The following is a 15,976-nucleotide window of genomic DNA, read 5'->3' as shown; positions in this document are numbered from 1 at the left end:
GTTTGCATGTGCTTAATGTCCCTTAACTGATCACTTTATTATTTTTTTGGGGTAAATTGCTCATGATGGATCAATCCAAACAGGCAAAGTGAAAAACAAACCAAATGTTCTATATCAATGGTGCGATTTTTCATCATGATTCAACATTTTTTAACCTTGCATTTTAAAAAACTTGAGCTCAGGTCTTTTTGATTGATCTAAAACTATATGACCATGTTGCCGACCCTTAAAGCGCACGTCTCCCTTTTTTCCCCACACCAGCCTGTTCAGGGCTTCGACTACGCCAAGAAGCACATGGGTCGGACGGGTGAGGACGCCGTCTCTGTTACCAAGGAAACGCTAGTGCTGGGGCTGCCGGTGCGAGATGCTCCGCTGTCACTGTCTCTGGATAAGAAGGTTCACCAGGACGGCACCGGCAGTAAGAGGCCTCCGTCTGCCGACGTGCACAAAGGAGGGTAAGTCGGGACGTTTGTTTGTTTGTTTGTTTGTCTGACAGAACTTTACTGCAGTTACATCCACGTTAAAAGTCAGACTAAGACAATAATGCCGTTTTCTTAATGTTGTGTAAACACTTCAAACACGTCCGACTCCAGTCCGACTAAGCGTATACATGCAGTAATCGGACTATGAATCGCATTCATGTTATCGCTGAACCTGGGCCAAACTTAAAACATATGTATTCAAAATGGAATTTTATTCTTTTAAAAAAAAAAATTATATATGTATATATATATATATATATATATATATATATATATATGTACATATATATATATATATATACGTATAGATTTTTTGTTCACTTTTTATTCTGTGTTTTATTCTGTGTTTTTAATTTTTTGATTTATGTTTCATGAATTCTTTTTACAGTCTGCGTTTAATGCTGTGTGTCTGTAATGCTTTTATTTTGATAAAGCACTTTTTTATAGGGCTATATACATAAAGTACTTTACATACACCACTAATACTACCTCAATTTTAGACGGACTAACATACCTGGATAATGTGATTACTCGTGCATGTACACACTTAGTCGGACTGGAGTCGGACTTGTCTTTCTTCACATGCACCAAAATGTCCTCCCTGGCCACCTTGTGATATAAATACAGTATAAAAGGCTCATTCTGGGGTAATGAAAAACTAATATTCATACAATCAAGTGGAAAACGAAGGCCACATACACACGGAAACGATCTTTCTCTTTGCGTTTTTGTTTTTGTTTTTTTAAAGTTCCTCAGAAAACACACTATCGTTTCAGGAAATACGACAGAATTCTGTGTCTGTGAATAAGTTTTGCTCTCTCCTGATTCAACACTTTTTTCACGCTAAAGACAGAGGACACTCCTCTGCTCTCTGCTCTAAAGTATGCATATTCACCTAAACCGTCTCAAATCTCTGCAAAAAGGGAAACATTTCTTTCACCCTTGACAAGCGCCGCAGTAACAGACGCTGTTCCTCGCTCGACGAGGAGACACAGAGTTTGTCGAGCAGCTGCTTCGGTCGGCGACAAAAACCCGACGGAGCTTTTCGACACAACCAGACATGAGTTTCTGTTTGTGCAGTGTTAATCCACAGAGAAGCAGATTCACAGAGATTGACGAAGATCTGAGGATAAGTCCACTACCAACAACGAGCTGTTCTACAACGAAGAGAAAACACACACGGGATATTTTACCACAAAACTACAAACGCTGGTTGAAGCTGATTTCTGTGTCGTGTCGAGGTGAAATGAGAACACAAAGGTGTAAAGACGCGTCGCAGAGCATTTTTAGCATAAATAAATAATCAACGCAATAATTCTGAGACGTTAACAGCGCGTCGTCTCTGTGAGACGCGGTTAGAGACACTGATGTGAGCCGGGGACTGTGGATCATCACAGGATATTAAAGTAAACCACTGTGTCTTTCATTCAGTGATAAACAGGATCGAATCAATGCTTGGAACAAATTTTACCGCAGCTTTGACCCCAGAGGTTTTTGTTTCTGTGAGGACGATGATGATGATGATGACGATGATGATGATGATGATGTGCATTAGCAGTTTCACCTTTCCTCAGTGTTCACGCTCTGAACGACCGGTGTGTTTTTTTAACTGCTCTTATATTAATTAGATATATTGGACGTGTGGGTGCGTTTTACCAAACAGTCGCACATTAAACGTTTAAAACCTTCGTAGAAGAGAAAAGAGTCGGACGATAGACGCAATAAAAACTGTATTAATATGAGTGGAAGTTATAGCAGTGACATTAAAAGTCATTAAAAGGCACACAAAATGAAATGGTCTGTTATTTTAAATGGGAAATGGGATTTCTCTGGATTTAAAGCTGTTGTAAGTAACGTCTGAATGTAAAGAAATGCTCCACACGGTGTGACTGACGGACAACTACGAACTTTAGGTGAAGGAAATAACAAATGTTGGAATAAAACTTTATGTAAGGGAACTCGGTTCTCTGAAACATGAGTGAGGTCAAATGTTTAAAGAGAACTTTAGGTGAAGGAAATATTTAAATGCAGAAATTTACATTTTAAAATATTCCACATGTACCTGAAAATCTGAAGGGATTAATTTCTTATAATCTGTGTCCTTTTTTTCTCTCACTCACTAATGAATGTCTCACCCACTCATTTTGATACATGGGGGTGACGAGGATGAAGACGCCGCCTCGCTGCCAAATCCTGCTCCTTCATTGACTTTCAGGAGGGAGAAGAAGAACTAGAAGAAGAAGAAGAAGAAGAAGAAGAAGAAGAAGAAGGACAAATCCATTAGAAAGTGTTCAGACAATTATCGGCATGGAAATGTACACGGAGCGATTCATCTTCAGAGGAAACGCGTTCAGAGCCGGAGCCAAGAAACATAACCAGACGCTTGATTTAAGTGTTTGAACTTCACTTTCAAACACGTCATTAGAGAGCAGATTTATCGCAATCTCCATATTTACATAATCTGGGATTTTGGTAGAGGTCGTCCCATGTGGGTTTTTATACGGCCGATTCACACTCTATATAGTTAATGCCTATATATTTAGATATACGATACATGATAACAAATAATACAACAGAAGTCAGTTATCACCAGCAGGTGGCGCTATGCCCTTGACGTAGTTCACATGTGCAGATCGGTCAATGTACGGCAAAGTTACCGGCCACTTCCTGTTTCGTAGCAAAGCGGTGGCTAAATTCAAAATGGCTGAAGTTCATGTTGTAGAAGTGTTCAGTGTCGGTCTCTTGTGTCACATATAAAGCTTTGAGCCGATCGGTCAATGTACCGCGAAGTTACAGGCCACTTCCTGTTTCCCGTTATTGGACAAATTTCCGACGGCCACACCCCCTTTTGAATCTGCAAGACATTTTCAGAGCTTTTCATCTTTGACGTGTCTAGTACAAGTTGACTCTTATTTTCATGTCGGTGCGACTAACACGCCCAGACGAGTTTGTTCATTTACAAAAACGTGCAAAATTCAAAATTCAAATTCAAAATGGCCGACTTCCTGTTGGGTCAAATTAACACTCGTCGATGTGTGTCGGTCTCTTGTGTCACGTATAAGGCTTCTTAGACAGTCGCTCAGTGTACCGTGAAGTTACGTGGCACTTCCTCTTTCGCACCGAATGATTGTTGTTCGTCAAAATTCCCGATGGTTGCCATGGCCACGCCCCTTTTGAATCTGTGATACATTTTGATAACTTTTCATCTTTGACGCCTTTAGTGCAAATTGACTCATATTTTTTATTTTTGGTACGAGCCAGACGATTTTGTTCATTTAAAAAAAATGTGCAAATGGCCAAGAAGGACGTCAAATTTAAAATGGTCGTTATTCGCCAAAATTTACGAATTTTCCAAAACGTGCAAACCGCCACGATGGGTGCTAAATTCAAAATGGCTGACTTCCTTTTGAGTTGATCATCATTCCTTCAGGGGTTTAGGAGTCATAAATGATAAATGCATCACTCCTCCCGTCATGGAGGCGGGATTATTCGTGCTTTACGTCGCTGAGATATAATAAACACATGTTTATTTATAAACTTGGCTGCAGCCACAGCCAGAGGAGACTTCCAGAGTCACACAGATTATAAGAGCTTCTATACTAAACTGTTTATATAAACACAGGGGAAAAGAGACTGTTTATTTATTATTCATTTAAAAAAGAAGACACCACAGGTTATTATTCCTCCACCGGGATATTCATTAATTTGAATGAAGTGAGACAGCATCTCAGCCTAAAGTGAGACCTGGGAAGCAAAACAACAACAATGAACGTGATTATTCTCTCAGTTTAGAGCAGTGAGTGAGTGAGTGAGTGAGTGAGTGACGCGCCTCAAGTCTGTTTTCTCGCTCCAAAACTGAAATCAACAACTTTTCCACACTGACACTGAATTTAGCCTCACTTTCCCGTGTGTCAGTGTCTTTGCTCATGTGCAAACTTTAAAAAAAAACTTTTATTCAGCCTTTAATAACACAAGGTATGTAAAAAAATAATGAAATGTCCATAAAAACAGACTTAAAATACACAACATATAAGGTTTTTTCAATTAGTGCTCCTGCTGTTTTTCTATTATATAATGATTTGCTGTGCTTTACTCATTTTATTCACTTCATTGTTTCTCTTAACTTTATTTAAGCACTTTTGTCATATACAATTCTATATAAATTACCTTTTTTGTTGTATTTTTGTATAATTTCCTCCAGTTTTCAGTCTAATCTGGCCTATTTACACCTTTCCTAAATAATATATATTGCGTTTTTCATCAGTTTGCCTTCAGACCTCATGATATTCATAAAATGGAGTGGTTTATTCAACAAATAGTTACAATTTTGGTGTTCGTGGCCAAAAACGACCGCCTCAGAAAACAACTGTGTACGATATGATGCTACTTTAACGCACTGAACGATTATAAGTATGCACAGACTGAACACTAGAACCACTGTATATCATATTTTCTTATCTTCCAACATTGAAGTGTGTGTGTGTGTGTGTGTGTGTGTGTGTGTGTGCAGAACTATGAGCTCAGTCGTCTCATATTTGAAACTTAAAAAGAAACTTTTGCCGGGAAACATGAGCCGTGATTCTGGCTGCAGATTGTTCTGTTGTGTGCGCTCAAAGTAGAGGAAGAGGACATTTTCTTCTGCTCACTTTGTCCTCAGGAGAGCAACAGTGTGTGTGTGTGTGTGTGTGTGTGTGTGTGAGAGCAAGTGAGGGAGGGAGGCGCAGAGGGAAAAAAACAGAAGCAGGAACATAAACCTGACTCTCCATCAGTCTCGTTATTGATTCTGCTCCTCCCATCACCTCCCTTCCCGGACAGATTTTTACATGGAACACACACTGGGTTTTTTTCTCCCTTTTGGCTCGTCTGTGTGTGTGTGTGTGTGCGTGTGTGTGTGTGTGTGTGTGTTAGCCTCGCCTGTGGCTCTGTAATGTCCGTTCTCACTGATCTGTGCATCTCATGCCACCTGTAGAACGAACGGCCTGTCACGTTGCATAACTGCTCCGACCTACATGCCTCAAGGATGTGTGTGTGTGTGTGCGTGTGTGTGCGTGTGTGTGTGTGTGTGTGTCCTATATATAGTATCCTGGCGTGTCTAAAAGGCAGAAAACACTACATCTTCCTGTGTATTTGCATGTTGTTTTTGTTTACAGAGACGTGTACTTGATTGTGCACTTATGTCTCTCTCCTTTACACACACACACACACACACACACACACACACTGATGCATAGAATTGTAAACCCACACAAAACCCAGAGTTATTTTTTTATTTTCAGTGCACAATATAATATGCAGGACTCCAACAGTAAAAAATATGGGATTGTAAAAATGACCACTGAGCATACAGAGGGCTTTTAAAATGAGACACATTCACATTTGAATAAAAAACAAATGTTAAAAGTCCATTTTGTTCTGAAATTTTTAAAAAAGCAGTAGAATTAACAAGTTTGTGTCACTGTAGTTTAATCTTGGAATGTATGATCTGATTTTATGTCACACTCAGCTTTAACACTTTAACATTGAGGACTTATTTTCTCTTTGTTTATTATTTTATCTATTTTAAAATAAACCATGATCTAAATCAATTTTTTCCCCTTTTGATCGATTGATCGCATAAATACAGTATGAATCATATACATGATGATATCGCTGTTGGCGCGCTGACGTCACACTCTGACCACCAGGGGGCGGAGCCAGTGTGGCGGCCTATGCCGACTTATGTAACAGTAAAAGCTAAAACCCCTGTGGAACCAGCACTAACTGTCAGATGATGCTTTCTCTCTCAGTGTGAACGCGCCAAGACTCACAAACCCTCTCCTCTCCTCTTACCTCCCCTCCCCTCCCCTCACCTCCCTTCTTGTTGCCATGGCTACTGTAGACGGTTGCCAAGTGAGGAGGACGGCTCGGTGTCGAGTAGCGGCTCGGGGAAGCTGAACACCAGCAAGAGCTCGACGGCCCGGCGGACGGCGACGGGCAGCGGCAGTGTCAAGAATGGCAAAGAGGAGCTGCACAAGAGGAGCGGCAACGGTGAGGTGGAGGAGGAGGAGGAGGAGGAGTGGAGGTTCAATGTGAAAAACACAAAAACTCATACTTTGATGTTTAGAAAATGATGAAATTATGAACAAAAAGACTTGGTTCAGAGGACATTATATTGACTTACATTCATTTCCTGGAGACTTACACTAACCTTAACCGTAACTTCTGATGGCCTAATCCTAATCCTGACCTGAGCCTTACTTAAATAAAGTCAACTTTATTTCCAGAGCACATTTAAAAAGTGCTTTACAGAGTTCACAAAAGGTATAAAACTATAACAAAAAAATCTATAACAGTAAAACCGTAAAAATAGTGACATAATAAAATAATGACATGGTAAAAATCTAAAATTTAAAATGTTCACTATGGGGGGAATTTTCATGGATTAAATCGCTCCAAAGTTTAGGGAGCAGCGACAGAAAAGACCCAATCACCACATTTAGAAGCAACAAGTCCCTATAATGTGACTGTGTGAACACATTCAGGTCCCCACAACATAAGGAATACCAGGTACGTATACACACACACACACACACTGTCAGCGCCAATCAAAAGCGACTTGGCGTCTCAGGTGTTTTGTATATTTCAGTTCTTGGGGTGTTTTCCACTCAACTTACTTGGTCCCTGAGGGCAGAGCTGAAGATGAAAGCTGACAGTCGACGGAGCGTGACTTTTCTTTTCTCTTCTTAATGTTACGTCGTGTTCGTTTTTTTGAAAAAGTATCACAGAGAAATCTGTGAACGACGCTGAAACAAAACACACAAGCGTCAACAAAAACAACATTTAAGGAAATATAAGGTCTTATTTAAATATGTGACACTCAGGATCCTCATCTATGGGATTAGATTTGTGTCAATATTTTCAAACAACACTTTTTAAAAAGCAATAAAATATCGATTTAATCATTCAAAAATATTGTATTTATTGTTTGAAAATACAATTGTGCTTTGCGCTCCCTCACTTTTTCTTCACGCTCCCTCACTTGTTCTTCGCACTCCCTCACTTTTTCTTCACGCCCCTCACTTGTTCTTTCTCGTGACTCCCTCATTTTTTTTCTTCACACGCCTCACTTTTTCTTCAACGCCCCCTCACTTTTTTTTTCTCAAGGCCTCACTTTTTTTTCTTTGCTCCCCTCACTTTCTTTTCAGGGCCCCTCTTTTTCTTTCAAGGCCCTCACTTTTTTTTTCTTCTTCACTTTTTTTTTTCACTTCGCTCCTCACTGCTCCTTTCTCATTCACTTGTTCTTTTCGTGACTCTCACTTTTTTCTCTTCACGCCCCTCACTTGTTCTTCGCGCCTCCCTTTCTCAAGGCCCTCACTTTCTTTTGGCGCTTCTCCTCACTTTTTCTTCACGCCTCACTTTGCTCTTCAAGGCTTGCCCACCTTTTCAAGGCTTCTTCACTTTTTTCTTTCACGCACTTGCCTCCCTCACCTCACTTGTTCTTTGCGCACAGAGATATTGTACATTGTGTGGTTTTAGGGAGACACGTGCTGTCCAGTAGAAGCCACACATCAACTGCGTTTGAAGAAACCATGCAGAGTAACGTCATCTCTACATGTGTTGTTACCATGGCAACGGTACCCACAACCAGGAAAAGTCATGTTGGGGACCATCACATCGTTTGGCTCTAACATTACATTTACTACAGAGGAGCTGCAGTTGGGTTTTTGTTAATATTTGAATACACACTGCTACTTTACTTTCTTTGAAATGGCATAAAGATTTACTTTAAAAATAAACAAATAAAAACAGGTTGTTTTCTCTTTCTAACGTGGTGTAAATGCTAATTACACTGTGCTTCATTTACAGTTTAAGGCTGAATTCAAGTTGAAAAGCTGTAAAGACCTTCCATAGGGGTTATTGCAGTGGTGTATGGGATATATAGTTCATTCAGTGTAAAAAATAATCCCATTCACAGTCTGGCATCTTTGACTTTCTTATGTTATTAATCAAGCTTTTTATCCTCTCGTCGCTGGTTCGTCTGGGTCCAGGCTCCAGGACGTCAAACAAAACAAAACAAAACAAAGGAATGAATTGAATGACGGGGGGAATTTAATGTCCAGAACCAGAGCTGATCTAAAAATGGATGTCGCTCGCTGTTAGCACTCCACACTCAATCAGCTGCAGACATAAATCAGCAAACAGTCACGGCACTTGTCAGCAAGCAGATTGAGTCAACTGACTCACACTGTTTATCTGCCCGTGTGCAGAGAGAGCACTCCTCATAAACAGAGGCTGCAAATTGGAAGTTATTTTACACCAGTAATGCAGGGAAATGTGTGTTGTTGTTGTTGTTGTTTTTAGCAGGAGCCGGTGAAGCAACGCAATCAGATATACAGTATACACGAGAGGAGCAGTGTTTGGCAACAGTTCAGCATCTGCTCTTATCGTAATAGAAATTTCAGCCAGTGTTCCCCCCCTCCCTCCCGACCACCACCACCACCACCACCACCTCGTGCACTGTGGTGATTTCCAATTTGGTTCACAGCCTCTTGCTGCTCTTGACGCCGCTGGGTCTGACCTTAACTGTCGCAGCAACAAACACGGGACGAGCGCTGACACTGTGGCTCTGGGAGGATGAGTTGATGGCAGACTGTTGTAGTCCTACAATGAAGTAGGAGTCTGCCGTGTGTGATGTCAGCGAGGCAGTGAGTCACAGTGCAGCACAACAACACAGTCCATCTGCATTTATACACAAGTACATGTATGAATACAGAGAGTGGCGTCAGGGGAAACAGTTTTTCTACTTTCTGCAAAAAAAAAAAATCACAACCTCTGACCTTAGAAATTTTACGAGTTGTCACGGCAACTAGAGGAGCTGAGTGCAATATTTAGGAGCACATGGTATCGAGGCAGTGTCACACCGAGACACACTGATGTCATGTATGTGTAGGTGGATGATTTACCAGCATGATAGTGTTTACAGGGTTTTCTATGGTATATATATACATATATGTATACATACATATATACAGTATATATATATACATACTGTATATATGTGTATAAATGTACTTATATGATACTGTTCAGTTATAAATAGTGCGTGTATATATTTGTATAAAATAGGTGTCTACGTACTGTACATATTATACAGTATGTGAATGAGTATAAAGTATGTATACACAGGTACAGTATGTACTGTAAATATACACGGATTTCGATAGACTTGTGCAGTATGTACTGTGTACAGTACAAAGCAAATCTAATTCCTACGAAAAAATAATGTCCTAAGAGATTAGATTGAGATTATGCTGACTAATACAGTATTCCCATGTGGATTATTATTACGCAGGACCAGTTTTGTGATGCCGCTGTGTTTTGTCTCCTTATCGTCTCCTCCAGACCCATATGAAGACCATTCCGGTTCCCTGCGTCTCATCACCATCAAACCCATGACGGCACAGCCGACCTACTCCTACCCGTCCTCCTCCTCACACAGCCAGGACTCTGTGGTCGTCAACGGGGAGGTGAGTCCGCGCATGGTATGTGTGTATACTGTATATATGTGTAATGTTAACACAACTTTGAGGCTATTTGTCACACTCATGTGTGAGGTGAGGCTGCAGTGGTGACAGTGAAGGGCAGAGCGAACACAGATACAGAAACGTTTGTTCATCTCCTCTTCATCAATTGAATTTTATTTGTGTAGCGCCAAATCACAACACACATTATCTCAAGTCACTGTACATGGACAACATCATCAAGAGCAATTTACACAATGAGCAAACACTAGAGGCATCTTTTAACAGAAGAAGAAATCTCTGACAGAACCGGACTCAAAGACATGCGGCCATCTGCCAAGACAGGTTGGGGTGAAAGGAAAAATTTGGGGACAGAGGAGAGGTGGGGGACAGAAAGGGGGGAGAGAAAGGACAAGAGGTAGGTAAGGTGGAGGCAGAAGAAAGAGACCAGGAGCAGATACACAACAATTGTATCAAATTATTGTATCATCTTCATCCTCGCAGATAAATTCAGCTTCAAATGACCAAGATGTAGCTTTGTTTGTGCGACTGTGGTCACTAGGTCATCTGTGTTAACACAAAACTTATTCCTATACATAAATACATGTACTGTATGTTATATATATCTATATATATCGGGCCCCCCCCCCTCCCATTTTGCCTTTCACCCCAACCTGTCGAGGCAGATAGCTGCACATGTTTGAGTGTGGTTCTGACCGAGATTTCTTCCCGTTAAAAGGGAGTTTTTTTTTCTTCTCTCCACTGATGGAGAGAAACTATGTACAGTGCCTTTGTATCCCTGAGTTAAATTGATGCTAATGCTAAGCTAACTGCATGCAGAAGAAGCTACAGAAGTGTTTGTCCATCGCCTTTTCCTCAGCTTCACCCTCTGAGACAAATTTAAAACAACACACTGAAAAACGAATGTCACATCATTAAAACTCAATGTTTTGACTGATGGTGTGAACACACTGAACGCAATGTGATTATTTTTCGTGCGAAAGTGGTCGCTAGTTCACGTTACTTGCAGGAGAAGCGTGAGTAAATTTAAATTGGAGACTTATGGGCTAATGCTAAGTAGGGGTGGTCAGATCCATCCAAATATTGACAGTGTGAGTGCCAAAGATGGTATATGATGACAAAAACATCCTGCTGAAAAACTATTTCACTCATAATCTTGCACAAATTTAATTAATTAAATAAATCCTCTCTCCTGGGGTTTAACACGCAATTACAATTAACAGTAGACACTAAAATTGACATAATCATTGTCATAGTTGTCATGAAAATGTCAACACATTTATCATATTGATGATTAACTGTCCCCATAAATCACAACAAACTGATGTCACCTTCACGAAAGTACAAAGTCTTTGTATCGCTGTAAGTAAAAAAAGCATCAATATTGGTATCTCGTATTGGGTGACACTGGCCATGAGTTAACTTGGCAACTAATCAATACCAAATTAATCTGGATTGCACGCCACTAATGCCAAGCTACATTCATTTAGAAGAAGTTTGAGAATATAACAGTTAAAGTTCCTCTGCCCTACCCTTGCCTTCCTCGCCTGGTCTCAGTTGACTTGAAAATGACATGATACAAAACCAATGTGAGCAAAACCCGTCCTTCTTTTCTGATAAAGGGTCGTTTAAACACAATTTTGCATGAATATTGTTGTTTGCAGGCAAACCACGTTGGGTTGAAGCAGAAGTCGGACATCGAGCACTACAGGAACAAACTGCGTCAGAAGGCGCGGAAGAAGGGCTACGGAGAGTTCTCGCTGTCTGAGACCGGCAGCCACGGTTACAGTCACCGCGACGCCAGGCACGGTCGCCATGACGGCGGGCTCAAAGAGCCAATGACCGCAGAGGAGAAGAGGGCCTCCTTCGCTGGATGTCACAAGAGGTATAAGACAACGTTTAGGACTCCAGATCGTTTCATAATTAAGGAGTACATTGTGAAATTAAGTGCTTTTCCTCACCGCTATTGTTTTTCCAGAATTAACCTTCATTTTAGGATTGATTTTTTTGTTGAATCAATAGTAATAGAGTGCCTTTTCTCACATACTATAGATCCATTATTGACGTGTAGCAGTAGAGCATACAGTTGCTAAGCAACACGGAAGGATATTAATATTTATTTTACAGTACACACACAGTTAAGTGTTTTACTTCCCATTTTCACATAGTTAATAATTATTTTAGCTGTTTGGGCAAAGAAACCACATATCTGCCTACAATTAGGGTTCATGTGTTAGCTGAGTTACATTAACAAAAAAAACACTTTTCTTCACATCTGCCTAAACAATACAGTATATAATAAAAGTATTTATGAAGATATGAAGTAGTGTAGTAGAGCCTAGAGTGTGTTTTATTACATGTTGCCATTTTTTTAATGTCATGCTCAACGGCTAGCTAAGACATCTGGAAAAACAAATCTAAGGGTCTAACCTACATTTTCTGACTATAAACTGAAGTTTGTGCTAACCTGCTCACTTTGTCACACCAAAGTCTTTTTGTGACTTCTGGGTTTGAAATCCTTGGTCTGGATTTACCTGAGTGACACAAACCTAGCAAAGGAGGCAGCAGTAGACCAGCAGCTCCTGGGTCTTCATGAGCTAAAAACAGTGATTTTCTTAATGGACTTTGGTACAAGAGAGTGAGCGGTCCTTTGGAGAACAGGCGGTCTAATGGTGAAAATAAGCAGCAAACATATTCTTAAGCGATATCATGCACTGCCAATGCCGACTACGTGTCACCACCTCACACAACCACTTCAGAAATGTTTTTGCACAGATAGAAAGTGACTTTAGGTTTATTTCTCATCCTGTGTTGTTCCGTCCCGAGCTGTCATTTTTCTTTCCTTGGTCCGCCAGGTTCTCTCACCCCCGAGAGCCGACCTACTGGAGCAGACAGTCTCTGAGCAGCCCGAGTCCAGTGGAGACGGAGATGGACCTGCTGGTGCTGAGAGAACGATCCAGGAGAGGCATCCGCAACAATGGCTACGATGTGAGTGAGCGAAAGAATGTACGTTTGCCGTTTTAAAACAATGTGTTTCAAGATGACTTTTGAACCTCGATGACCTTGAAGGCATGTGTGGAACTTTGTTTTTAAACATTTTTCTTTTGCCTCTGAAATCAGAGGCTACGAAGCCGCAGAGCGCGCGCGAGGTAGCCGCCTGTCGACTAACAGCCTCCATTTGTTCATTATACCCCAAAAACCAGCCATGCCACGGGCTTTGTGTATTTTAAATGTGTCCTGAAGCTCCACACACGGAGACAAGTACGTCTGCGGCGCCGGTCCTCGGGCTCCGGGTTTACCTGCGTATCAAACCTATTCTAACACGTTATCGGCCAATACTCAAGGCTGCAATATCGGTATCGTATCGGGAGTGAAAAAGGAAGTGAAAAAGTGTTAAAGCTGCAGGGGGCAGCATCACCAGAAGAACCTGGTTATTGAATCTCATCTCTAGTTTGTTAAATAGGACGAGAGGAACATCGATAAAAACACACTTCAAATGCCACAGGTGGCACAAGACGGATCTCTGTTGACACACATTTGAATGCATTTAATGTCCAAGTCAATATCCAATATTAAATCAACTCAAGTTGTAAAAAAAAGTACATTTTTGTATAGATATTATACATATTATTTGTAAGTTATTTGCCATTGTCTGACTCTCTTTTGGACTCTTTTCCCTTTTTAAAGTTTTAAACATAATCCATTTAATGGTACATGTGCGTGCAGCTGTTTAGCCAGTAGGAGGCGCCCTCTCTCTGAACTGTCCTGTAATTAGTCCCAGTCTCCCATCAGGGGCTTGATTTGCCCAAGGCTGTAAACGGAGGCAAGAGAAGGAGCAGAGCTCTACTTCTTTCCCTGATGACTTGATTTATTCATGCTGAAATTCATCCAATTTCTTCCTATTTTGAAGAATTTCGCAGCAAAACCCCGACAAGCCATTTATCCATTTTACGTGTGAGTCATGTTGATTTAGCATTTTGTGTTTGTTTATCTTTGTTTTGTTTGGTAGATTTGTGCTATATACTATAAAAAAAAGGGTCTAAAATCTCATTTTAAAAAAATGCGCAGTGGCCAAGAGATTCACGTCAACACGATAAAAGACTTCCCACAGGAAATGAAAGGCGAGCGCAGATCAATGGAAGATGCACTTCTGTACTGCGGCGGTCCATCTGCACATACATTTATGTGCAATAAACATCCACAAAACTCTCCTGAGATGTGATAATGTTATTGATTATGAACGTCGAAAATTAAGCAGCACGGGGTCTGATTGCTGAGACTGTGAAGGATTTTTATATAGAAATAAACACTGGGAAAGGCTCTGAAGATAAGTCAGTGTGATTCACCTCGTGAAAACGGATTCACAGAGACAGTGGGTGAAGTCTCTGCTGCTGCTGCTGCTGCTGATGCTGCTGCTGCTGCTGCTGATGCTGATGCTGCTGCTGCTGCTGCTGATGCTGCTGCTGCTGCTGCTGCTGCTGCTGATGCTGCCGCTGCTGCAGTAACAGCAGCTTGAACTGAAACCTGGCTGAATGTCAATGACTCTGAATACGATTACAGACTCTTCATGGATACAGATGGGAGGCTCGATAGCGGTTAATGGCTTGGGATGCACCAAACAGTTGGGAGAACAGAGTGTGATTGTGTATGCATGAGGCTGTGTATGTGTGTGTGTGTGTTAAATACATTAACACATAAATACATTTTTCTTGCTTTAGAATATATTATTTTTGACTCATTTAAAATCTGCTATATTCTCTGTACACTGCAAAAAAAAACACAGCCCTACTAGAAATATGCCAAATGTTCTTAAATTGATTTAAAGGTTCTTGTTTTAAGAAAACAAATCTGCCAGTGGGGGTAAGCAAATCAAATTTTACTTGGCTAGAATTCTTAAAAACTAGCTGGTAAATCTGTAGCCACTTCCCAACTGTAAATGTTCCTTAAAATGAGGAAAAAACTTGCCAAAAACGACAAAAACCAGCCCGAATTTGAGAAAGTTGTAATTGAAATTCTGTCATGTAAGAAATATGTACTGATTTAAAACATCCTTAGGAGTGAACACACAAACCAGTTATTCTGCAAAGATTATTTTTCTTTTCTGGGCCAAAAAATAAGCAACATTTTCCAGAACGAAAGCTCATTTTACTTCCCTGAAAATCCATTTTTTGCAGAGTGTCTGTAAACGCTGACCTTGTCAAAACCAGTGTAGTCCTTAAGGAGACTAAAAACCTGGTCCTAATTGAGGCAGAACCTCATTTCTGAGGTGCTGGTGACATTTAAGGCCTAGATTTAAGTTGAGATTACTCCAATGACGACCTCATTTTTTACTGCAACGATTATTATGTGGAACAGCAGAAGGTAGAGAGAAGGTTGTAGGTTTTATTCCCAGGTCCTCTAGTCTACATGCTGATGTGTCCTCGGGCAAGACGCGTGACGTCACGTTGCTCCTGATGGCTGTGTGTGAATGATTTACCGGGTTTCTTGAATGCATCTTGAAGCTGCTCCTCTAATCTTTCCTGCTCGTTATGGTTAAGGTTCCAGGGATAACGTTGAGTTTGGACTCACCAAGTAAAGACAAGTGAGTGCGAGTCCTTGCACGCCTCTGTGTGACTGCAGCTCTCTTTATTTAAACCTGTCTCTCACAAGAAAAATGCAGCAGGCAGGATTTTAACCAAACACAAAGAAATCAGATCAGGTCACGCCTCCGCCTGCATCACTGCACTGCTTACCTGTCTCTTTTTTTTACTTGTATATAAGATTGTTGTAAATAATTGATCCCCGCTCTTACCTAAGTGTCTCTTTTTATATCCCAGCAAAAACATCTCCGATCCTCCACTGCCTTTTCTTTATTTAAAAATAAATCATTCCCACAGTGTGTCACAGGAGATCAGGGAAGCTGACCTCAAGTTCCCCTCGGATATCATTTATCTTTTTTTTTATTTCCATTTGATTGATTTATTTGATCGTTAA

At 40.7% G+C, this 15,976-nt stretch overlaps 1 protein-coding gene across 2 annotated transcripts in view; it reads left to right on the top strand.

Moving 5' to 3' along the window:
• Positions 1-15,976, top strand: part of kiaa1549la (KIAA1549-like a) — a 79,244-nt gene that overhangs the window by 53,958 nt on the left and 9,310 nt on the right. For both annotated transcript variants that reach the window (XM_044036583.1, XM_044036582.1), the window contains exons 13-17: positions 262-455; positions 6,361-6,509; positions 9,864-9,988; positions 11,668-11,888; positions 12,859-12,991. In XM_044036583.1, the coding sequence (XP_043892518.1) occupies positions 262-455; positions 6,361-6,509; positions 9,864-9,988; positions 11,668-11,888; positions 12,859-12,991 (822 nt within the window). The remainder of the gene's footprint in view (positions 1-261; positions 456-6,360; positions 6,510-9,863; positions 9,989-11,667; positions 11,889-12,858; positions 12,992-15,976) is intronic.

This window comes from Solea senegalensis, linkage group LG10 (assembly GCF_019176455.1).
Source record: "Solea senegalensis isolate Sse05_10M linkage group LG10, IFAPA_SoseM_1, whole genome shotgun sequence".
Taxonomy (NCBI): Eukaryota; Metazoa; Chordata; class Actinopteri; order Pleuronectiformes; family Soleidae; genus Solea; species Solea senegalensis.
This window is presented reverse-complemented; position numbering and strand designations above follow the sequence as displayed.